Here is a 25,312-nt window from a genome sequence, read left to right on the forward strand (position 1 = left end):
CGTTACCTACGCGCGCGCTACGCCGGTTTTGTTTCTTTCTTTTTTTTTCTTTTTTGAAGTTGTTAGGAGGAACGATGGCTTTATTCGACCCTGATCTCGTCTGCCGCGGTTGGATCGCGAAGGGAATTGCGTGGCGATTGGAATTGCGTGAACGCGACTGTTTACGGGGAACGACGGCTTCCCTCTTCCCCCCACCCTGTCTCTCTTGTCTCGTTTCATTTTTTCTCGCTTTTCGAGAACACGGGCAACGGATGGGAATAATTAACAGTGTACCGGCGAGCCGGAAATGGTTACTGGTTATCCGACCGAACTGTGCTCGTTGACTTTCGATGAGCGGACCGCTGCACGATGCACGACTCTGCAGTTTTTCGAAAGGTGGAGAAAATTCAATTTTCGAGGTTTTGCAGCTGTTTGCTACCGCGCCGGACCGGGGTAAATTTTATTTCGTACGAAAATAGTACGTAACCATTCGAAGTAATTGATTTCTCACCGCTTGTTTCGATACTTTTATTGAAAAATAAGAATAATAGTTTATGAATTATTACACTTCAAATGATATTTGAATATGTTTATATTATATTAGTATACCCGATGAACGAATGATATTTCAAATGATATTTCAGCAACCTTGCTCGATTTCGACGCAACGTTGTGCATGTGTATAACTTACTTGGATCTACAAAAAGCACCTCCTAAATTTTCATTACAAACACGAAGAAAACACTTAAAAACCGTGACCTTTACTTTTTGTTCGGGAAAAGAAAGAAAACAAAAGAAAAAGAAAAAAAAACACTGAAACCGTTTGTTCGGTCCAATTTCAAAAAAGTTATTAGTTTTTGAACGAATAAACGATTTGAAAAATATATTAAATTGACACGAGGGACGGTCGTGGTTCGTGCGAATTATTAGACTGCGACTCTCTACGCAAAATACAAATCTTCTGCATCGATTGTGAGAAGCGAAAATAAAATAAAGTTTGATTTGATCCCCTAATCGCTTTAATACACTGAAAACCACACACCGACATTCCTAAATGACTGATCTAATCCATTTTACATTTCGACCAGTGAATTTCTGCGTAAATGCATAAAAATCCGCAATCTAGTCATTCGAAACGCAGTGCGATGCGACTTACGAGCGGAAAACGAAGACGCGCGTTGTTTAAGAGCTCTTTGTCCAACGGACCTTTGCTTTACGGGTTTCTTGCTTCGGGAAGGAAACAGAAGGGAGTTTTAGCGCAACGTTTACCTGGTTCTACGGATCACGATCACGTTACATAACGCTGCCGCCTGTTTTGTTTTCCAGAACAACACTACGCGGCCGCCGATTCGAACAGTTCGACGCCCGCAAAGAGTTTCGTGGCCTGTAGAGTTTGCGGCGACAAGGCGAGCGGCTACCATTACGGCGTGACCAGTTGCGAGGGTTGCAAAGTAAGTATGAAACGTAATGAAACGTAATGAAACGTAATGAAACGTAACGGAGGAACGGTAACAACGATATATTTAAACAATCCTCCACCCTGTGTAATTTCACGCTGCGAGCGATGCAATTTTTCGTACATTTTTCAGAAACTAATATTGGTAACATTTCCCATTTTTTCAATAGTTCCATATAGGTATATCCAAAGAAATTTTGTTGAACAATTCCTCGAGGATGGATCCGTACTATCTCAATAATGGTACATTAAAGATATTAGAACCCACCATTTTCATTTAAACCTAGTGTCATAGTTCGTTGCAATCATTGCATATACGTAACGTAAGGGTGTCTATAGACGCCAACAATGTATCTAAAGCAAAAGCGCCTTGAACCGCTTTGAAGCGCCTATAGCGCTGAAACGCGTCAGAATAATTTTTCTGCTATCATTCTTGAAGTCAGGGGTCAAAGACATCGAATATAGATGCTAATCCTCGACCGACCTGGCTCCATTTTCACCCGAATCTTGTTAGGTCTAATAAAAGAAACGTCCACATCTCAGAACATACAGTCAAACGGAAAAGTCTCCAACCCGATCATTGGGGATGAAGAATTAATTCGCCTATTAAATTCGCTTCCACCTTTCAGACACTTTTCACTTCTTTTCTTTTCTTTTCTTTTCTTTTCTTTTCTTTCCTTTTTTTTTAATTCAACGAATAACTCGTTCGCCTCATCTCGTCCATATTGGTGTAAACTATATTCTATTTAGGTTGCTTAACATTTTTGTTATCTCAATTTCACTTGTTTTTCATTAAAAAGTCACTCATTAAACGACTCGTTAACCACTTGCACAATACCCCATGTGCACAATAATTTTGTTTGAAAAGTGGAGAAAAATAGTGGAGATTGTTTTTTTTTATAACTGTGTTACTTGCAACTCAAGTTTATGTATGCAACTCAATTTTCCTAATATATTTGTTGCACATCTTGTATAGTCAGTTCGAGACACTTCCTAAAAAGTTGCTCGGTTTTAAAGGGTATGCGGAGACTTTCTTGATTGACTGTATCTCGCTAATCCTCGCCCGACCTAGATCTTTTTAGGTCTACTGAAAGAAACGTCGCATCTCAGATATACATACATTTATTCGAAAATACACCTAAACTTTAACTATAACCAAAATTTAATAACACATTTATTCGATTTAATCTTTTACCTAATAACAGAATCGTTTCAAAGTGTAATAATATAATATGGTACAATAAAGTATAGTAATAATAAAAAAAAAAGAAAAGTAACTTAGTCACAAACAACTCGGAACGATAAGTTATTATGCAAATTGGAAAATCGTTTTGGCTTAATTTGGAAAAACGTCTTTTCAGTATTTCCGAGTTTCACGGACACGTAAATAGACTGCATACATGCGTATAAGCAATTATCATACCGAACAAGGAAGTATCGGCTAACCAGAGATTAATAAAAAGTTGAGGAAAAAGTTTCTCGTAACAAGTAAAAGTGACTGTTCAACGTTAATTCTACGTGTATACAATTCAGTCGTAAACGTCCCAGCGATTGTTAAAATTGATTTAAAGACGTGATCCTCTGTTGGACGAGATAAGGAACTTTCTGCTAGGACTCTGAAGGCAATTTATTTAGTACGATCTTGAAATCCTCGACTAAAAAGGAGACGTTGATGGTTTCAGAGTCGGTGGAATTAATTTACGATCTTCATCTTTATGCATCTTGTTTAATAGTGCACTAACATTTCCCTTGCAGTCACGAAGTTGGAAAACTGATTATACGAACTTGGCTATGAAATCGTGAGCAGACACATGCCCGTGCAGCGACCCAACGAGAAAGAGATACTCGAACAGAACTTTCTACGCCGGGAAGCATAATTATAAATCGTAAACTTTTCTTTATCTCGAACTGTTCCTCTAACAAGATCGCCTTCGACGCATCACTTCCTCCGAGAAAGTTCCAGCGCCGCGCCGCGCCGTTGAGAAAACAATTTTTCTCTTTCATTGGACCCCTGTGTCAATGGCTTCGGTTACTTTCAACTTGTCTACGCCAATGCTCCTTCAATATTCTTCGTACCTATTGATTTTTTTTTATTCGTTTTCCTACCAATATCATCTATTTACGTTGTTGCAGATAAATGTCCGATTTTCGAAAGCAAATCTTATAAAACGTCCTAATCAAGAAACGTCGCATATCAATCGTCGCAAAGTTCCTTTATAATCAATAGACTGCGGATCTTCATGCACAATCAAAATTGTCTTTGTCAATTATAAGGTACTGAAACCAAATAAAACTTTGTTTTTCAATTTAATACTGTTAGCAGGACAAAAGTAATGTTCCTTCAGTGTTTCCACTGTACAAAATTGCAGCTACCAATTTTTGTTTTCATAAGTACACGAAATCCTAAGAAAGGCCTTTAAATCTCGGAATGAATATTCCAGAAATAATGCATAAATTCCGCAGCCTGTACAGGGTGTCGCAAAAATGTTGTACATCCTACCCCGTCACCCGTCACCTTTGCGAAACTCTTCTCCGCGGCTCTGTGAACGAGCTGTTACCGAAAAACAAATCAGGGTACAGGTCTCGCTTTTCGTTCAAACAGGTGTTTTGATCACGTTATGCGTCAGTCCATTCTACTGTATTTCATTTTTGCATCATTGAACTGCTAAAATCCGGCGATAGTTTAAAGCACTATGTACGCGGCTTAATCCCGCTGCGAGATGCACATCCGCCGCGCCGGTGCTCCACGGCTGGGATTGAAACACGGAAGCCCTCAGGCCGGAGTTAACGGTGAATTCGTACATTCTCGCGCTCCCACCGACAGCCAACCGTGCACCTGGACTAACTAAGATCGGCGCTCGCCAGCTCGCCAGCTCGCCTACTCGCCTACTCGCCTACTCGCTCTGTCCCGCGACAGCAACGCGCGCCGCATCCGCGTCGCGTCGACTCGTTTCTTTCCAATATGATCAAATTGATTTCCCGGCTGGAAAATGAATGCGCGTTTGCTGTTCCCCGTGTCTCCACATCTTTTTGTCTCGTCGCGCCGCGCCGCGCCGCGCTCGTGCACGATCCGCTCGCGAAGCTGTTTGCGAGCTAAGAAACGAGGAGATCATGTTTTTGTTTACCTGAGAAATTGAGCCGAGAATTGGTAGCGAGCGAACCAACCCGAACACGGAACTAACGGACTTGAAAACGTTGCTGAACTTAGGGGATAGCTCCAATCTAGAAATCAGGCAAAATTGTTGTTTCAACAAATTTTCCTTTGGAACGAAACAAATAAGATGAGAATCTACAGCTACTAATTAACAGTAGACAATGACTGAACTCGCAAGAAATTATTACGGAGGTATCACAACCCTGTGAGCCTAATTACATTTTTCTTTTTGCATATAAAGATACTGTCAAGAAGAAAAGAAAAAAGATTTTTTTAAGGAGCTTTAAGCAACATGTTGGCTTCATTTTCTTATCTTTTCTTTTTACATAAAATTACAAAATCGTAGAGTTGTATAACATTGTCTAACCCCATGTCCAGAAAAACCTAGGTAGCTTGCACCCAGCGGTAAAAGTGACCGAAATATAAAAACTAAAAAATTGTTGTACTAACTTAAAGAAAAACAGATTATATGCAGCATATAGTTTTTTTAATATTTTAATTTTCGGAATTTTTAAAAATGGTAAAGTTGGTTTAATGTTGGTTTTTCCTATTAGCGAAAAAGATATTTTTGCATGTAACAGTCATTTTCTCATTTCTCAAAATTATTAAAAAATCGTACGCTACATTCAAGATAATCTAGTTTTGTTCAGGTTGATACAACAATCTGTCATTTGGATTGAAATTGGATAGCTCGTTGTTTGTCGTACCAACTATGTATGCTGAACTTTAAAAAGTGTATAAACTTGTCATCTACCATGTTGTTGTTACGTCGTAGACAATTATCATTTCGAACCGTAACCCACAAACAGTTGTATTACAGTCTTATGAATATTTTGTTCACACGGTTACGCAAAACCGTTTGTATAGTTTGCCTGTTCACGATATGCGAACAAAATGCACCAACGAGAGGTGATCGATTTTTCCAATACAACGCCCGTGCGTTGTGATTTCAGCTAACAATGCGTGCAAAATTAATTTCGTTCGAAAAACTCGCATTTGTGACGCCGAATGGCGAACGTGCTGAAAAGAAAATCAATTTATACTTTTCAAAGTTGTTCCAGGAATTTCTCGAACGAGTTCTGCACTAAAAATTCACATCGCCCACCGCGTCCTTTTCAATAAATATTGAACTTTCTCCACAGTCGACTAAAGGATGCATAGGCAAGCGCTTCCGCCATGGGGTCGGAGTCAAAATGCAGGCTTTACATAGTTAAAAGACCGGGAGCGAGCACGCAGGCGAATTTTCGGGCCAGAATTCGAGCACGCGTAAATTCCCGTTAAACCTGCTCTACAAACAAATTCTGAAAAATGAACATTCACCGGTGAAATCATTTACAAATTCATCGTTCGATTTGACCAATTGCAATCGGCCCTGTATTCGGGCCGGTCTCGATTTCCTCTCGAATTTTTAATAGGTACAGCAAAACCATCGAATCGATTAAGCGAGCTCTTTTGGAACGACGGATTCATTTTTAACTGACCGATGAACCGTTGGAAAATTTGTCAACTATATTTATCCGCGTTCTTACGAATTATACAGATCCCCGTCGTTGTCTATAGTTTTTTCGTAGAAATGTTTGTTCTATTTGCAAATTTATCTATATTTGTGTTTAATCGAAGAATCATTTCATTAAATCCACACAAGCTTGATCCACATCTTTTTCAAACACACAAAACACACTGTTTCGCTTCTTTGGAATATTTAAATGATCTCTTTCTCTTAAACTATATACTTGACGAACAGTCACGGTGTTTTCTAGAAAATAGAAAAGTAGAATGATATCGAGATGAATAATTTCATTGGCGAACTAATTTGTGCTTCTTCCATTTGAAAGGAACATCGAGTTGTCCGGTGAACAAGCGAAATTAATGTATAAATTATCAGTCGATTAAAAAACAGCAAGAGTCGCGTTTACTTTCGTCTGGCTGCAGAAGGAGAACGAAAGAAACGCACATGTCTGACCATACGAAGGCCGTCGCTACTGTGCCCGTATCGCTGATCTAGAAAAATCGTTTCACCGTACCGGTCTAACACGTAACACGTAACCGGTTGCACGCAACGCGTTAATTTTCTGTAAACGCTCCTATTTAATACGGTGTGTTTATAGCAGCGCGTTTCAACGAACGAGACCAGCAATACAATTAATATTAAAAGGTCCATTATTATGATTAACCAACGCGCAACGTTCCTACTTTGCCCCGCGCCACTGCAGCCAACAAATATAAATATTTCGGAATCGCTGATACAATATTGCTGCGATTGTTGATTACATCGAGCCGAACCGCCACCAACGCGGCTAAATTGTATAACATTGCCGGGAACGAATTAACCGGGATTAATTAATTCATCAATTAATTAATCGATGTAAACATGCACTTCGAGGGCTGTCGCCAGTTTTCAAACCTAATACATATTTTCTTGCATGAATATATTCAAAGAAAACCCCTTTGTTCGCAAACACTCGACAAAAAAAAAAAAAATGAATAACCGAGCACTTTAAAACGAAATTTATTCATTGTCACAACCTGAAATGGCGTCGCTATAGTTATCCTAACGGTTTTGCTAAGATCTGGAAGGTCGCTCCGAACGATGAGCTTGACAATGTATTTCAAGGTGATTGAAATCGGCGAGGAATCGCCTAACACAACTACATCGCGAACTACAGCCCCTTATATTTTTTAAGGTATGGAATTTTGTCGAGAAAACGGGCTTCCTGGCGTACTGCGGCGCGGCGCGGCGCGGCGCGGCGGCGAGCAGAAAAATCTCGTCTCCAACTGTCCGATTAAACGTAAGCCTTTCTACTGGCCGGCAGCGGACGCTGTCCCTTTTACAGTTTCATTTATTATTACTCGCACGACGCTGCAGCTTCCGGCTCGTCCGTCGAAATTCTCCTGCGGATTAATTGATATACCTGGCCGCGATAATACGTAATCAACGTGTGCCCGCTTCGTTGAACATTTAACGCGGATAATCTGCGAGTTGCGGAACCCGTTCGACCAATCCTGTTTGCTCTACTCGTTTTAGATTATTCCTCCGGCTCGACGAGTACCTGTGTATCTCGTATCGCGAGCGAGTTTTATCGTGTAATGGTGTAATTGTGTTCAAAATATTCTTCGTGATTTGCTCTCTGTTGTATTCGGTGGTTCTCCATGTTGGTCTATCGAATAACATCTTCCACAAAACATTTATACAACCCATGGCAAAAAGTATTGGATCGCATTGAAAAATCACATGGTTCTTCTTCAAATTAAAACAGTCGAGATCCTTTGACATGCTAGACGAATTAATATACTACGATAAATCACTGGTGAAGAAAATTTCGAAAAAATTGGCTTTTACTTTGTATCCTCGCGATTCCGATCGTTAACATTGTGTATTTGTGCTTCTGTATAGAAGCGCGCGCAGTCACTGAATTTTCAAATAGGATTTACGCGAAAACGGAGCGCCAAATGAACCAATTTTATTCTTCTCTTTCGACTGACTTTTGCGTGTAGAATTACTTATCGGCTGTCCACGGAATGTAGGATCCGCTGTACCTATATTATAATATTATATATTCTGAGGATATCGGTAACGCGTTACAGGAGGACTGTCGCAGTTTTTGCACCGTGCTTTCAGAATACATACTGTTTGATTCGGATATAACGCGTCGATGTCTGAACCGAAATAGGGAAATCCCCTCTTGTATTTTTGAAGTTGTCCCACTTAGTGGTCTGCCGGACAACTTTGTGGGACCCATAAGCTCTCGGCCCGCTCAAGAACAATGTCAAGCCGAATTAGGTGTTTTCCTGTACTCTGGGCACTGTGGGAATTCCGGGCTCTGGGCTCTGGTCAACTTGTAAGGTGGAAATTTAATAGGAGAGCCGTGTATCGGTGTCCCGTCCGTTCGAGGACAAGCAAGGGACGAGCAGTTCCTGCTTCGGCCGAGACGTCGAGCGGAAGTGCTTATTATTTGCCAACGACGTGGCGACGACGCCGTTCGAGGTGCAAACTGATACATCGTCGCGTGTATCGATTTTAGCAACGAGCCGAGGTCGTGCCGCGGTATAGAATGCGCTGGTATTATTGACTGTCGCGTCGGGGGTACCGGTGCGGCGGACGGCTGGCGGCCGCGGCCGCGGCCCCTGTTTCAGGATATCAGCCGGCCGGCCGGCCGGCGCGGCGCGGCGCGGCGGATACGCGTCGTCCTCCCCGCGTTGTCTCGTATGGCTTTCGTTAATTAATACCCGTCAGTAATAGACCAATAAACCGATACGCTTACACGCTGCCAGCGGACTGGAATACGCGTATCCGGCGCTGCGTTTCCGAGGCTGATTTTCACACTTTGCTTTCGGATTTTTTCGTTCGTCCGCGATGCGACCTTCGACTACCCTGGCCAAGTATATTGGCATACACAAATACCATCGTGGTCGAAAATAGCTGGCGATTTCAAATTACCGCGTTTTATGTTTTTATTTCCTTCTATAGTAAAGGTGGTCATTTCGAACACATGTTCTAAAATATCGTATTTGTTAAATAAAAAAAGATAATCCAAATTCGTTGACAATTCATAAAGCTAGAGTCCCCAAACTGAATGCCTAAAAATTGCCCTACTTTTGACCACGGTGTTGTATACAGTGCCGCCAGATTATGTAAAACCTATCTCAAGCAATTATTTTTACATAATTTTAACTCTATTTTTCCAAGATCAACGCAGATCTCTCCTTATTAGACCTAACGCGTATGAAAAGCTAACGACTTGAACTGGCTACTACAACATTCGAATTAGGGATGAAACTGTTATGTACGTGACGATAGACCGTTATGTAAAATTACACGTACGCCACACGAATAAATCGCATATTAATTATGACTGCGATCAATATTCGTTCTACTTTATTTCAGGAGAACCGTTGAATCTAAATAAGCACGTCAAAAATATATCCGCTTGCCTCGTTATTTCAAAGACGTAATAACGAATAATTAACACTACGTTTACGGGACCCGTCAGAACGACGCGACGGGTTCTAATATTTTTAATTTGCGACCATCCCGATGCCAAAGTTGCATCCACGAGGAATTACTCAACAAAATTTCTTTGTTAGATATGGCTAAAAATTTCGATAAATACATTTTCGTTATTTTCTATAGAGTAATAGAAGATAGTCGCTTTCAGCGCTCCGTGAACCCAGCGTTAAGGATGCAAATAGAGCTATCTTCGAGTAAAATTTGTCCGATGGCAAATCAGGCGATATTTCTGCAAGTAAAAGAACCTCGAATTTATTCGCTCGTTCTCCGCAGTAATCGAGAATCTGTAGCTCCGACTACACTGCCCAACAAATTTTAACGTTTCTTTTGCGCTTCAATCGAGAAATGTCAATTCGAGTAAATTACCGCGATGAAGGCATCCTACTTTCTTCGAGGATTGCTTAAACGTGTTCGAATGTTTATAACAACTTGAAGAAAAACGACTCGGTGCATTAATTAAATTATAGTAATTAAGCATCCTCTACTGTTTATTAAAACGGAAAAACAGTGTTGAGCGGTGTTATTTTATCTGGAATTGTGTCGAGAGTCAACAACGAAGACACTACTAATCCATGTATGTAGATGAAGAATGCATAAGGCACGATACCTATGTCTGATCCTGATTCATATTGTACTATACGTGTAACACCGAGTATTAACGAATGGATTGGCCATAGATGACAACGTAATACAGTCGACGATGACATCGGTCTCAACACACGATACATAAATATAGATCACGTATCGGATTTGATTTATGTGAATCGACCGTTGAATCCATTTGACCAGGCACAAATCAATCCGAGCCTGACAAATATTAGTGCAGAGAAGACTCGAGACGACGGACGATATATGTATCGAGTGATTCGTATCTAGAAAACTATCGATCCCGTAAAGACCAAAATGGACTGATCGGGTCAAGCGAAGCAACCACGGAACTACCGAAATAGATTTCGAGGGTTATTCGTTGTGATTCCGACATTCCCAGCGATTCTAAGGGCACCTATCTGAAAGAGCAGACCCCCAGATTTTAGACAAACCCTCGGAAACTCTGAAATTCCAGCTAGAAGTAAAGGATAAGTAACCCATTTGAAGTGACCCGTGCAGTCGAATTCGTAGTGACTCGCGCCGCGCCGCACCTCACCGAACTATCGGATTCGCGAAACGATTAGGCCTCATCGGACACCGACGCGACGGGCAGGGAAACTGATGAGATTTGGTTTGTTTAACAGCACCTCGTGTTGCCACCTTCCGTCTGTCATTCTATCCAACTGTCCAAAAAGAAATCCGATAAACCGTGGTCTCTTGGGAATTCTCTGTACTTTGTACTCGCCGCGTCGCGCCGCGCCGCGCCGCGCCGAGCCGTACCGATTGAAACGTCACAGAAAAACGCGGCCAATAACGAGCGTGCGTGATACGTATTCGCCATCGGCGACTGTCGGAAGGAGGAGGAATTCTGCAACGATTTTCCGTCGAATTAATCCGAAACTAGGTCATCGGGAACGGAGATTTCGCTTAGTCCCGTATCCTCGCTCTGTACCATGTTCCGTGTTTCCCTTTCTTCTTTCGTCTCTCTTACCAGTTTGCCATGCACATGGATAACCGCGCCACGAACGACCGTTCGAGACGAATCCGATAATGAACGAGTCATCCTGTTAAAACGCTGGTTTTCTGTCTTCTGATTCGGCACTCCATCTGCTCGCCAGTTTTATCCGCGACCTATTTACGCCCGTTTATGCTCTCAATCGGGCTCCCGTTGATCGCTCCGGGATCCTCGCGGCACGATTCGGGGTCACGATGCACGTGAATGGATCGCCGAAATCGTCGAACCACCAGCCCGTAAAATTCTTCTGTCGTCGGTGAATCTTGCCGTCGCGCGTCGCGCCTCGCGCCTCGCAACGTTTACCAATAGGCCGCACCGCGCCGCGCCGCGCCGCGCCCAATGCACAATATATGGAGCTGGAAAAAAGTCATGCCAGAAAATAGATTCGCCTGCCATTTATTCTTTTTTCGGAATGTTCACCGGGACTAACGATCCAATGAGTAGGCATACGACTGGCATTTTGTTAAAAAGTTTCTTTTTCACATAACTCTAGTTCACAAGATAAAGGGATCCCTATTTGGTGTGCGTGCGCGCGCGCGCGCGTGTGTGTGTGTGTGTGTGTGTGTGTGAAATTTGAAGAACATTGGTCAACTATTGAGATATCGTGCAAGTCGTGAAAAGCGACATAACTTGACCTATAGTGACCTAACCATTTTTATCTCTTAAATTATCTAAAGTTGACGACTCTGAAGAGAAATACCCCCTTAAAATAACAGGATTGGATCTTGGTAACGTTCCGCTACTCAAAATTATTCGAATCGCTAATTAATAATACCTCGGACACGCGAAAAATAAAGTTAGGTCGTGACAGAATTTCTGCTCCGGAAATAACCACGAGAATTCGCTGGGATCGACCGAAATATAATCCATTTCGAACATGCTTGCACAAAGATCACAGAAATTGTGAAAATAGATAAGCTCTCGTTAACCTTTTAAAGAATATTTCATTGAATGTTTGATGAAACTCCACTCATGATCGAGTGATTAAGAAAATAAATTATAATGTGCTAGCTTTAAATTTAACAACATTATAGTATGTAATTTATCATAACTTTATCGACCAAGTAATAGAAAAATCATAACCGTAATAATTAATAATTTCAAAAAAGCATGGAAACGAAAAGACTCTTTTTTTTTATGCTGTGATCGTTTTACAGATAGAAGCAATGCCATGGCTACACGGAAAACGAAATTACTTCTCGGAGCACCGATGAAATAAATAAATAAAATCAAATGATAAAAGTTGAACACGCGAAATAGAAAATCTGCGTAGCATCGTTCTACCGGGTCCGGCAGTTTTACTATTAATTATATCGAGCTTTTGTGTGTTGGTAAAGCGAGACTGGCAGAATGACGCTGGACGAAAGTTCCGACTCGTTTCCACGCTGAGCACATTAATCATAATACGTCACTTACTAAACGAGCCGTCCCGTTGGCCGTCGGCAACGAGGTCAACCCCGACCCCCACGACGGAACACAACCCTTCCCGAGCAGCCTGCCAGCAACCCCGTTGGTTAATTTCGATGTAACGTGCGCGCTGCGTGGTACGTGCCCACATTCCCCGCATATTACCTTCCGCTGTTCACCTGTTACAATTAACTCGACCTCGTACAAACGTCCAACAGCTTCGCCGAATATCCACGAATTGTTTGCAAGACTCGGATCGATGCCAACGCGTTTTCTTCGAATATTCGCGAATACTTTAGGTTGGGGAATGCAATCGTTTCAAAAGCATTAATTCATTAGTTGCAATAAATCTCAAGGTTTCAGCTCTCGTACACACTTCGAAAAATAATTGCACAACAAACTGGCCCTTGATTTTCTCGTTTGAAAGGAGCTCTCCCCTTGGAACGTTCGCCTCTGTGTTTCACTCTGCTAGAACTGTCGCTCGGCAGAAGCGATGCGTCAGTTACGGAGATATTACTGCATCGGAGGAGGATTTGTTGCGGAACATCTCCGACATACTTTTCAACATCGCTGCGTATAGCAAGCAGAATGCAGAATGATATGCTATAGTAAAAAGTTTGGCAGAAAGGAGGTGGCTGGAAGGTGATATCGATCTCAAGGGTACCGAATATTCGCAGGATCGGCGAATAATTCTCCGCGTCACAATCTGGATTTAGGGCTCGTAAAAATGTCGTTTGCGGGGAGAATCGATAGGGGAAAAAACGAGCTTTCGAAAGCACCCAGATAGTACTGTATAGCCATTACTGTGCAGTGCAGCGTTTCTAGAGTCCCGTATCCCTACCGATTTATGCGATCAAACCTTTTCGTTTATCACGATTTTATGTAAACGTTCGGTAAATAAAACGTTCGAATTACCGGAACGGTCGATAGACTTTGGATTTTGCGCGTTTATGACCAAAATAAATAGGTATGTGCAATTTAAAACGGTTGATTTAAATGAAATTCGAAGAATGTCTTGACACTATTTTCAACATATTCAAATCATCAACGAAAGAAAGAAATGCTTGCTTGGCACCAGTATTTTGCAATTCACGCAGAAAATGTTTATTTTGCATAAAGATCCGCAGTCTTAAATAATGCATACACAATCTCATAAAACTGGCTAGAATCGGTGAAAAGAATCTTCTCGTTGGGTGTCTGTTCCAAAGAACAATTTCCACTGCGTTCAAATCACGTTCCGCTTAATTATGCCTGCGCCCTAATATGGCGGCACGAGAGCTCGATGATAAGCATGCGTCGATAACTATGTTAATTACGAGATATCTAGCCGTGAATAGCTTAAGTCTCGGCTAGCAATGATCAATCAATTCAATGTCCCCCCGTAATGTTCTCTCTTCGATACGAGTATTCGTATCGAAACTTTTATATGTGTACAGGGTGTTCCAAAAATGTTGTACTTTCTCGAAAGAGGTGATTCCTGAGGTGATTCGAAGTAACTTTTTCCTTTGTGAAAATATTCTCCGCGGCTTGGTTAGCGAGTTATTAACAAAAATCATGGACCAATGAGAGCGCGGCTACAGGAGAGCGTGGCGTTAGCCGCGCTCTGATTGGTCAAGCGCGTACTTTCTCCATGGTAACGACGTCTACTGGAGGGGGACAGTGGGCCCTATGATAGGGACGGCCTCAATAGAGACAAACAATTGTCTCCCCACTCTACCGTTCCCCATCTACGAGAGAGAGAGAGAGAGAGAGAGAGAGAGAGAGAGAGAGGGAGAAAAAGAGAGAGAGAGAGTAACCGTATTCCTCTCAATTCGAGTTAATTCCCCTGCTCTTTCGACTCTGCTAACGTGCCCAGCCCTGCCCTAGACTTCGGAAAATGTTTGGCAGTCACTGCGTACATATACTTTAAACTAGAGTTTCCAGGTTAGGAACTCTGTCTTCACCACTCTTGAAGTTGCCAGAACTTGTTTAAAGGAGGAATTAATTTCGAAACTTTTTCAACCATTGCACATTTCTCAACCATCATGATACTTTCCAATTGGGTTTGCTACCTTGCTGTACGATAGCTAAGAGAGCATATTTAATTCCATCGCCAGTCTGAGGGTGGTCCTCGAATCCTTCTACTCTTCGAGAATCGATAATCCGCAATAGTTACGAAAAGTAGCAGCAGCGGTAGCTTGTTATCAGCGGCGCGCAGGAGGTAACGGAACGAAGGTGGGAAAAAATCAGTCCCGATGACTCCCTGATCGCGTGCTTGCTGCCATAGCTGCAGGAGTCACGCCCGCTGATATCCTGTGCATTAGGCAGCGCCGAGAGATTGGACCGTCGCGTTATCTGCGCCGAGTAGGAGGAAGCGAATCTCTTGTAATTAATTTTAAGCCAAGCCTGGAACGTCGTTGCAAGAGCCGGGCATGGCCCTTTTATTTCGGATTGTGAGTCAATTACCATCCGACGAGGCGCCGCTCCGTCGGAATTATCGCGAGTATTTTTTGCTGACCAATTCTGTGATAACATACTAGCAGGAACCGAAAACTGCAAAGGACACAATTTGTTATACAGCTCCAACATGTTGTAATTGTATGTGATAAAAAAAGAATATGAAAATAAAGTTGAAATGTTGCTTAATGTTCCCGAACAAATTCTTTTTTCTTTACAGTATCTTTATATTGTGAAAAAGAAAATGTTAGATTTACTCCATTTTATTAAGCTCACAGGCTGGCATGTCCCCACAGGAAGAAACCATTTCTCGAGTCCAGATCGTGGCTAGATCGACAGAAAAAATAATCGAAAGTGCGGCGCGGTTAATTCGTCCCCGAAAGTGCTTCATAGAATGAGAATCAATCGAGTCGGAACAGATGGACCCTGGTGAGCAAACGTTCGATACTTCTCGGCGTAACGTTTGTCGGATTTATGGGAAGTAATATCGTTCGGCGAAAAGAGACTTTTCTTACACCCCCTCTCCCTTCGCCCTGGAACGAACGATCGAATAAGAAGGAATCGGAGAGGCCGGTGAATGGGGATTTTTCAAAGGTTTATCAACCCCTTTGAGGCAACTACGCCTCGCCGGGTGACTTTGAAGCTGGGAACGTGCTCGAGCGCGTGAATCGTCAGCAATTTTTCAAGCGTTTCCCGGACGCTTCTCCGTCGGATGCGGTTATTTCGCTATTGAAACCGGTGTAACGACCGGTGTAACGTCCCGATGCGATGTCCGGAGGACGTTCCACCGCCAAGCGTTGAAATTACCGTGTTAATCGGCTGTTACGCGACCGCTTGGGAAAGCGAAAGCGATAAACAACCGGGCGATATACACAGGGTGTCCCAAAAATAGTTGTGCTTCTTCGAGAGGGGTGATTTCTCGGATCATTCCAACTAACTTTTTCCTTTGCGAAAATGTTCTCCGCGATTTTGTTAGGGAGTTGCTAACGAAAAACTCTTCTTATCTCGATTATCCCGATTGCAGAAGTCATCGTTATTCATCCAGTTCTCCAGTTCTCCGAATCATCTTATAATCGACTGCAGAAGTAAAGAAAAGTAATCTGCCTAAGATGGAACAGAAACGTGTGTTATCAGAATCACGACCGTTGTTCTTCTTTTTGCAGGGCTTCTTCAGGAGAAGCATACAGAAGCAGATAGAGTACAGGTGTCTGAGGGACGGCAAGTGTCTGGTCATCAGATTAAGTCGGAACCGCTGCCAGTATTGCAGATTTAAGAAGTGCCTAGCCGTCGGCATGTCCAGGGACTGTAAGTAACCAGTATCTTCATAGAATGCAAATTTGTTTATGCACGGATATAGTAACCCTTCCTTGGACCCTGGCACCGTAATTCTGATCTATCGAACTAAATTAATTAAATTAATTCATTGTATGAATTAAAATTACATTTTCGACACCGTCGACATTTCGTAAAAAAAAAAAAAAGAAAAAGAAAAAAGAAGAATAAAAAAGATAGCAGAAAAATAAATCACTAGACGATGCAGCACAAGTATACAATTTTTCATCTCGCTTCTTGACAGAGGAAGTAAGCGCGCCCGTTCGCGTTAATAATCGCGGTGTCTTTTACTTTCTGAAACTTCCGGGCTCGGTAGAGTACGGCGAGGGCAAAGTAAACTGAAGCAAAGTTACGTGCATAATTAAACGTCAAAGTTCCACAGTGCAATATGCGGCTGTGTGTAATAGGCAGCTTTCCAGGGGAGCTTTCCGCTCGTATTGTCGGCGAAATCGTAATAAGCTTTAACAGCCTTCAGATCCGCTTCGAGAAGGGTGCGTTACACCGTAGAGGGTAAAACTGTCCGGGAACAACATGCCCTATCGGACGGCATAATTCTCTGATGCAGGATGTCGTGCATTAATCTTCGAATTGTGCGATTATGTCGCCGGCAGAATAGTAGTGAACGAGTAATATAACATTGCGGATTTTTGTACAGTGACCCGCACTCTTACACACCATTTACAAGAGAATACATTTTCTTTTAAAGCAGACCAGACGACCGGAGCTTTTTCGAAGTCACACTAAAAGATTTACTAGGCCAGAGAAATATTGAAGAAATTATTAATCGGAACGACGACGGAGAATAACAGTTGCTTTTTACAATCTTTCGAGGCCTTTATTGAACATTTAAAAAAGCGCATTCTGCAAACATGTATCCTATTATAGTATGCAGAAAAATTCTTCTCATCCCAACAAAGTCCAAGTAGTTTGGTTCAATTTTGGTCGAAACGCTTTTTTTGTCCCCCCCCCCCCCCCCCCACTGTATGGATTACAGCGTGAATAATCTAGAAACTGGTATTGTAAAAATAGTTGTTGCTGTTTGGCAACTCGAAAAATATACTCAACGCTCGTACACTCTGTCTTTTCTGAAATACTCTAATCTTTTTATTTGGGCAAGAAGAAATAGATTGAATTGATTCTTAAAGAAATGGTGGGTTTAATTCTCCCTCGAGTGTAGTTTAAGTGTAATTTGGGAACTGTGCAAAACGCAGATACTCGCGTGACAGTCTGCCAACGCCAGAAAGCAGCAAGAAAATTAGAAATTTCTTCGACGCTACAGTGGACGAGCTTAAGTTTCCAGTTGAAAATGATTAATGAGTGGATGAAAGCTCTTGATGTATACGGTAATGGAAGTTCGCCGCGCCGGCCTTAATCGCCCAACATCGTTCTCTTTTCATTATAACATCGTCGCACGATTTTTTTTTATACCTCGCGCGCCATTTCCTTGTTAATACCCGCTTTGAACAAAGTTCACGCGTTCGCTGCATAATTTAACCTTTACCGTGGGAATGTTAATAAGCGAAAGTTGAACGTGAAATTTATGTGATCGCAAAACAAATTCGCTAAAAGATGAATAATCGGCAAAAGAGATTGCAACAACAACGATCCTGCCACGATCCCAAAGGTTGCTTTCTAAATTAGCCTGCATCCTTCGCTACTAAATTATTGTTCATGGACTCTGCCTGTATTCTCGCAAATCCGTATTTTCATAAACGATTTTATCGAATCTCAAACAAAAATTGATTTTTTTCTTGAATACAGTTCTATTTTGATATAAGACGATGGCCCGGTGCGGTTTCCGACGTATTGCGGAGCGGAGAGATCAGGGTACCTATTCGGCTTGACATTCTTCCGGATGAAGAGGTTAGAATACGACGTACCCTCTCGTTCTAACGGTGAGCGGTGTCGGGCGGACAACTTTGAAAGACGAAGAGGAGATAAAACTAGAGGACTTTCTTATATCGAAAGGAACATCGTCGTCTTATATCGAAAGAAAACTGTAGAACGACGTAAAACAGTTGTTCAAAGGTTGGGAGGGCACTTGTAAAGTTTAGTCCCAATAATAATAAACGTTTATATTTTCAAGAACCAACGATTTTGTTGTAGCCGTAAGATACGGCAGGGTGCCGAAGCGCTCGAGAGAACGGGGCCCCGAAGACGCGGTACCCACTACCACCACAACAACGACTACGACCACGGGTGTGCAACAACTGACACCCCGCGGCGCTGGCAGCAATAACAACAACAACAACAACAACAACAACAACAACAACAATAACACCACCACCAACAACAACAACAACAACAACACTAGCCAGAACAATAACAACAACAGTCAAAGTCAAAACACAATAGCCTGCGTGCCGCCGGCAGCGGTGGTCGAAGCGGATCAATCGGACGCTGACGTGAAACAGTTGGCAGTGTACGACGTGATACTTCAAGTTTCCCAGGCGCATCACGCTCACTGCGGCTTCACCGAGGAATCGACGAGGGGTATCGTTCGGAAACCGATGACGATACCGGTGAGTTTCAGAAAAAATTCATTATATGTAGAACCGACACGACGCGACGAAGATGTGTACATTCACGGCGGTTGCGACGACGCGACGCACAGTGGGGGCCATTTCCTCCGAAAACCTGGCCGGAACTGTTTCAGCGTTATTTTAAAACTTATAGCCATAGTACAGGCGTGGGCACGATGTTGGGACGTTGGGGACGTTGGGACCAGATCAGGGGATGGATATTACCATATATCGGTCGAGGGGACAAAGTTACGTAGAGTGGGGAAACAAGTCCTAATCTGGCAACGCTGGTTGGGGCCCCTGAAAGACTGTTGCTTCCCCCAGCTGGCTTCCTCTGTTACGTGCAGCGCGCACCTCCGTCGTGTTCGCTAGCGTCACGTGTCTTCGTTGGCCCACCGTACGTACCAGCTACCTACCACCTTCGTAGCAATACGCGACAGGGGCGAGGCGAGTCCTTACCCTTACTCGGAAGGGGACAGTGGGCGCTACGACGCGACGCGACGCGACGCGACGCGACGATGGTTTCCCCTGAATCGAGGCAAACGTGCCCAGCATTGGTAACGAACTATGTAGGTCATAGGGTCCCTTTGATGATCCCTCCTTGTCGACAATGATAAGGAGGGAGGGAGCACACAACCAGAGTCGCATCCGCCGCTAGATTTTAAACGAAATTTCATTGATTGCCTATCGGAGATGTCCTACTGGAACTGGCAGCAAGAAACTGGCCTGTTTCTTTTGTAATTCGGCTGATTAGGCGAGTGCTTCTTCGCAGCCCGCCAGTCCCGAGGATCCAGAGGCGGCATCCTCGACGGCAGAGACAGTCGAGTCGCAAAGGATCTGGCTGTGGCAACAGTTCGCCACCAGGATAACGCCGTCGGTGCAAAGGGTGGTGGAGTTTGCCAAAAGGGTGCCAGGATTTTGCGAGCTTTCGCAAGATGATCAGCTGATCCTGATTAAGGTTGGTTTCTTCGAGGTCTGGCTCAGCCATATCTCAAAGATGACCACCGACAGTTCGATGACATTCGAGGACGGTACCTATATCACTAGGCAGCAAATGGAATTGATGTACGAGGTGAGAATCAACATATTCGAAACATTAATAACAATGACACGGATAAAAGTCTCTGTAAATATACCGGGTGAACCACCGCGTGCTCGGTAGAATGCGGATCTTAGTAGAATCGTTAAAAGGTTACTTTGGTCCTGTTAACAGTATACGAAAACCAAACAAATCTTTCTCTGGTTTGCTGTCTCTTGTAATTTATGCGTTTATAAGACAAATGTGTGGAAAAACTTTCAAACGGTAGAGAACGTTTCGAAGAACCACCGGATGATGTCGACGAATAATCTTTGACCTTTTGAAACGATTAAAGTCTACCGACCGCCGTGGCTAACAGGATAATCTAAATAGCAGACCAATAAAATTATCAGCGCGAACTTAATATTCGTCCGACAACCTAATATTAGCATCGATCTATCGTCACGGGCAAACATATGTAGAACCGACTGTTATAATCCTTCGGCTACGCTACGATAGCTTTGTGTAAACTCCCTTCGGATTGCGTCCGAATCCTGTTGTCAATCAATGAAAGCCCAGCTATCGAAATCCCCGGTAGGCCAGCTCCCTTTCTAATCCCCGACAATTACTTAATTGATCGTTCGAAAAACAAAACAGCCGGACTTTGTGTCCGCCTTGATGCAATTCACGTCGGCGCTGAACGGCCATCAACTGTCGGACACTGAGTTGGGTCTCTTCTCCGGCGCGGTTCTTCTGGGTGAAAGGCCAGGCTTGAACGACGTCAAGGCGGTGCAGAGGCTTCAGGATCGTCTCCTGGAGGCGCTGAAGGTGCAGGCGTTACGGAATCACACAGTTCCTGGCGAGGCCACCTCCGCGGGCGGCTGTTCCAACGTCTCCAACGTCTCGCAGAGGCTACCCGAGCTGAGAGCCCTGGGTGCCAGACACGCGAATCTCCTCGACTGGTTCAGGAGAAACTGGACCAAGCTCAAACTACCGCCCCTCTTCGCCGAGATATTCGACATTCCCAAATGCGAGGAGGATCTTCAGTGAACAGGTGATTCTCTACGATACTTTTACCTATCAACGGGCCGATTCTTCTGTAGCGAGCACAAAAATAAGTGATCTTCCGATTTTCTTTTTTCTTTTCCTTCTCCTTTTTCCCTTTTCCTTTTTCCTTTTTCCTTTTTCCTTTTCCTTTTTTTTTTTATCTTTTTTCTTTATATAATATTATCCCAGTAAAACTTTTTCGCATACAAGTAGGCAACTGTCAGAAGAAATGTTTTATTAATTTTCTAATCATTTAAAGTCTCCCCTTCGAAATGACCCACCATACAAGTTCACCGGTCAGAAGGTGTTCCCGATCGGTGTGATTTTTGATCAGTTCGATTCGACGTTTGGCCCACTATGAAGAGTTTCCGCGTACAGAAAGTGTCCAAGTTGCCTCGACGAGTCTGCTCGAGTCCCTGGGAAATTATCAAAGTCTCCAGCCTTTTATACAGTCTGTACGTTGCGGAAGATGATACCGTGCACCGAAAAGTCTCCTCGGAGTTTCGAAAACTCCTGAGGAGCTTGCGGTATCACGGATTCGCTAATCTCCTCTCTTCTACAGGCGACTTTAGTAAACAGAGTCAATTACGTCAGGCGGATCCGCCGAACCCTCAAAACGCAAAACTAGGTTGCCAGAGGCACGAGTCCCGTAGCGACTTCAACCTCGACTTACTTTCCAAGTTGGAACACACCCCGCTCCATAAATTCGTGTTTGCATTTTCATCCACGCCCCTGAAATCCGTCCGAAATTTGCAATTCAATCCCGCTGCCGCCACAGTGGGCCGAAACGCGATTCTAGAAGTCATCGTGGAAAAGAAAAAATCGTACCCATCAGATGCGGGTTCTCGTGTCAATTTATCTGGTGTCGTAAAGAGGAGGTCTCATCTCGATCTGTACAATGGCATTTTCGTCGATCGTGAAAAAAATTTTTGAATTGTATTTGAAAAATTTTTCAATTTTCGTCTAAAGTCTAAATGAAAAATCTGTGAAAAACAACTTTTACTCTGTTTCGCGTAATTCAAACTAAACGCAATTTTTCCAAAATTTTCGCTACATATCATCCAGTTAACTGATCCACCTTACCCAGCAGAAAATCTGAAATCGTTTCATCCGCTTCTGGAAAAATTGAGCTGAAAGTGTGTGTGTGTGTGTGTGTGTGTGTGTGTTTGTGTGTTATCATTATGAGACTGATTCTTGTCCGACTTTTTCGAAAAATTTCGGCGCGTCGCACTCGACATCGTCGGAGCATTCTAATCGGGTGGATCGGCTTTGAAGAATGTTTCAGAGTACATCGAGTTAATTCGACGAAAACGAACGGCTCGCTCCGATTGTCAGCAGTCATCGCACAAACCCGGCTCGGACGTGCCTCGAGGACGATCTGTTTTCGCTGGTTGGCGAATGGTGCGCGGTAGCAGAAAGGAGCCTGTGTGGATCGTCGATCCGTCACCAATTTCGGGCGGATCGATCTCGCCGGATCCAGCACCGTTCGTTCCGTTGATACGCGAACGGAAGACGGATCGTTTCGCGGCGAGGCGGTACAGATTTCTGATCGGGGATCTCGGTAAAAAGTTCGCTCGGTTAAAACAATGGTAACGAAAGAGATTACACCGCGAGCAGGATCATTTGGAATATCCCTTGGATCCGAAAACCGCAAGAGCTTCGTCGAGAAAGGACCTTCATCGACGACGCGAACGAACATATCTGTACTATTCGCCGCGGAACGGGGTCGAAAGATCAGGAAGCATTTAAATACTCAGTCGACGAGGACGAGGAGATAGCATTTTTTTCTCGATTTTCTTTTCGTTTCGTGTAAATTAGTCTCGCGCATATCGTTGTTGCAATAAAGCGGCGCAGTGATCGAACACGCGCCGCGCAGAAAAGATAGCACAAAACCGTGATCACTTGGCGGACCGCCGCGTCGTCCCGTTTATTACGGCACCCTCGTTGAAACTTTTCTTCTAGGGGGTGGGGGTGGGGGCGAACTTTTCCAGAAATTCGAACGGAAGACCGGCGTAGATGAAAGAGGGCTCTCGAACGTTGCGGGCCGCGCGCGCGCGCGCGAGCGAGCGCGTCGCGACGGTTCTCGGCTAGCTCGCGACCAGTCGGATGGGAACGACCGGCAGCCACAAACTCGCAGACATATCGCAACCGATGATGAAACATATTTTTCCGTTCGTCCATAGAATCGCCGGGTTCCCCATCCGCGCAGGTTCGATCCGGAGGACCGTGAACCGACACGATACGAGGCGAGGCGAGGCGAGGCGACGCGACGCGCCTACAGTGCCAGTAGCACGGGTCGACGAAATAGTGGACGCGCGCGCGCGCGACCATAAGTCGCTGGCACGGCCGCGTATCACACTTATACATATTATACAGATATTATACAATTACAGAAAAACGGGAATGTTTCACGCTATAAAGCTCAAGAGGATGATAAATCTTTATAGGATCGTGTCTCTTTAGATGCATCCGCTACGAATCTCAATCTATGCAATCTCTATTTTTATTACTTGACAAGTAGCGTATAGTGGATTACCTTGATAGATATTGTTGCATCGCTTCAGGGTGTTCCGCGGAATCGGAGAGAATATGTATATTGTATTCTTTCGTTGAGATTTCTCTAAATGTAGTGTAAATGAAAATCGAGGACCCTGCACAGCTGGAAAGTTGCGAGTCCGTTGAGCCAACTTTGTTTTGCGTTATTAGCTGAATAATATTCGTGTGAACAAATCGAATCACGGCCATCCCGATGACGAGGGACGTCGCAGGGAATGATTAACTTGCCGCCTATGCATGGTACTCGACCGTCAAAACAATAAAAAAGAGAAGGAAGGCCGCGCGCACGGTCGGTAGAAGTAAACTTGTTGCGTTGAGTTGTTGTAATTTGTTATCGGATCGATCTGAATTCGTTCGTCGACGAAAAAATCATCGACGAGGGAACGTTTCGCGGCGAACTTTGTTGAATGGGAAACCTGAAGTGAGCATGTTTCGAACTCTTCGAACTCTTCGAACGCTAAATAAAAAACTCTCTGACAATGACTAGCATGTAATGCGTATCGATATGTAACATACTTATACATATACATTCATCGTGAGAGATTTTGGTCGATTTGGGGACAGGTCCGATTGGGTGGGGTGGGTGGGGTGGGAGGGGAATGAACAATTACGAGAGAATCTAAGTTTATCACTAGAGAAATTAATGTTTTATCCTAGCTGCGTACTTAAATTAACGTTAACGTAACGCGCGTCGGTGCATTCGCTAACTTATTCTGTCGATGGGTGGATGGGAAACGTTCAGCGAAAGAAAGGTAAGAGTGTAGCAGCTCTTACCGGCGACGGAAGAAATACAGAATTCCAACTTTAAGCGCTCACATCAAGTTGTGAATAAACATATCATACCTAATTAATATATTGAACAAAGAAGGGATATCATCGTTTAATATAAAAAATAAATAAATAAATATATATATATGAGTCTATATATGTATGTATGTATGTATATATATATATATATATATATATATATATATATATATATAAATGAAGATTATAAATCTATATGCAAGAAGAATAGTTATTAAACGCATTGTGTTGAACGAGCGTAGATCTACATCTGGTAGGCCATCTCTCTACAATCCTGCTAACGAACAGAACTACTGTATGCGAAAATAGAATGGCGCAGCGTCCCATTTCTCGAATTTAAGTCCTACGAGAGAGTAGTTGGCTAAACTTTAAATTAAGGGATCAGAAATTTTGGACTTTTTTTTATATAATCCTGTAGATTTTTACGAGAAAATGCCTAAAATCCAAGTTCTAACGCTAAAAATTCACTGGTTCGAAAGTTATGCGTGTTCAAACTTGAGTGAAGCCTGCCCGACTACGCTCATTAGACGACCTGCGACGATGAGTACATTTCAGCATGGCGGTGGCCTTAGCTGTCAAAAACGATTGAAATCGGTCAACTTTAAACACGCATGACTTTTGAATCGGTAAATTCCTACGGTTAAAACTTTAATTTTTCGCATTTTATCGTCAAAATATGCAGGATTGTATTAAAAAAGGCCAAAATTTGTGGTTCCCTAAGTTTGAGAATTTGCAAAATGTGACAAGATTCGATGAAAAACGGTCGATCGAAAATTCTCGGTTCTCGTGCGATCTACCAAAACAGATCTGTGCCAGGAAATGACGTGATGAAAAAAAGAATAAGGAAAGAGAAAATAGAAAGCACGCGAAGCGAGTTGTTTCTCGCTATCGTTTAAATTATTATTACTTCCTCTTTGCCTGTCTCTCTCTCTCTCTCTCTCTCTCTCTCTCTCTCTCTCTCTCTCTCTCTCTCTCTCTCTCTCTCTC

The 25,312-nt window shown here is 43.2% G+C and overlaps 1 protein-coding gene across 2 annotated transcripts in view; it reads left to right on the forward strand.

The window, feature by feature from the left end:
- Eip78c (Ecdysone-induced protein 78C) overlaps nt 1-22,587 on the forward strand; it is a 110,120-nt gene extending 87,533 nt beyond the window's left edge. For both annotated transcript variants that reach the window (XM_076788794.1, XM_076788793.1), the window contains 6 exons: nt 1,306-1,430; nt 16,207-16,348; nt 18,482-18,897; nt 19,670-19,969; nt 20,573-20,969; nt 22,238-22,587. In XM_076788794.1, the coding sequence (XP_076644909.1) occupies nt 1,306-1,430; nt 16,207-16,348; nt 18,482-18,897; nt 19,670-19,969; nt 20,573-20,965 (1,376 nt within the window). In that variant the 3' untranslated portion in view covers nt 20,966-20,969; nt 22,238-22,587. The remainder of the gene's footprint in view (nt 1-1,305; nt 1,431-16,206; nt 16,349-18,481; nt 18,898-19,669; nt 19,970-20,572; nt 20,970-22,237) is intronic.
- Nucleotides 22,588-25,312: the final 2,725 nt, after the last annotated feature.

The sequence above is a fragment of the Halictus rubicundus genome, chromosome 5, assembly GCF_050948215.1.
Source record: "Halictus rubicundus isolate RS-2024b chromosome 5, iyHalRubi1_principal, whole genome shotgun sequence".
NCBI classification, from domain to species: Eukaryota; Metazoa; Arthropoda; class Insecta; order Hymenoptera; family Halictidae; genus Halictus; species Halictus rubicundus.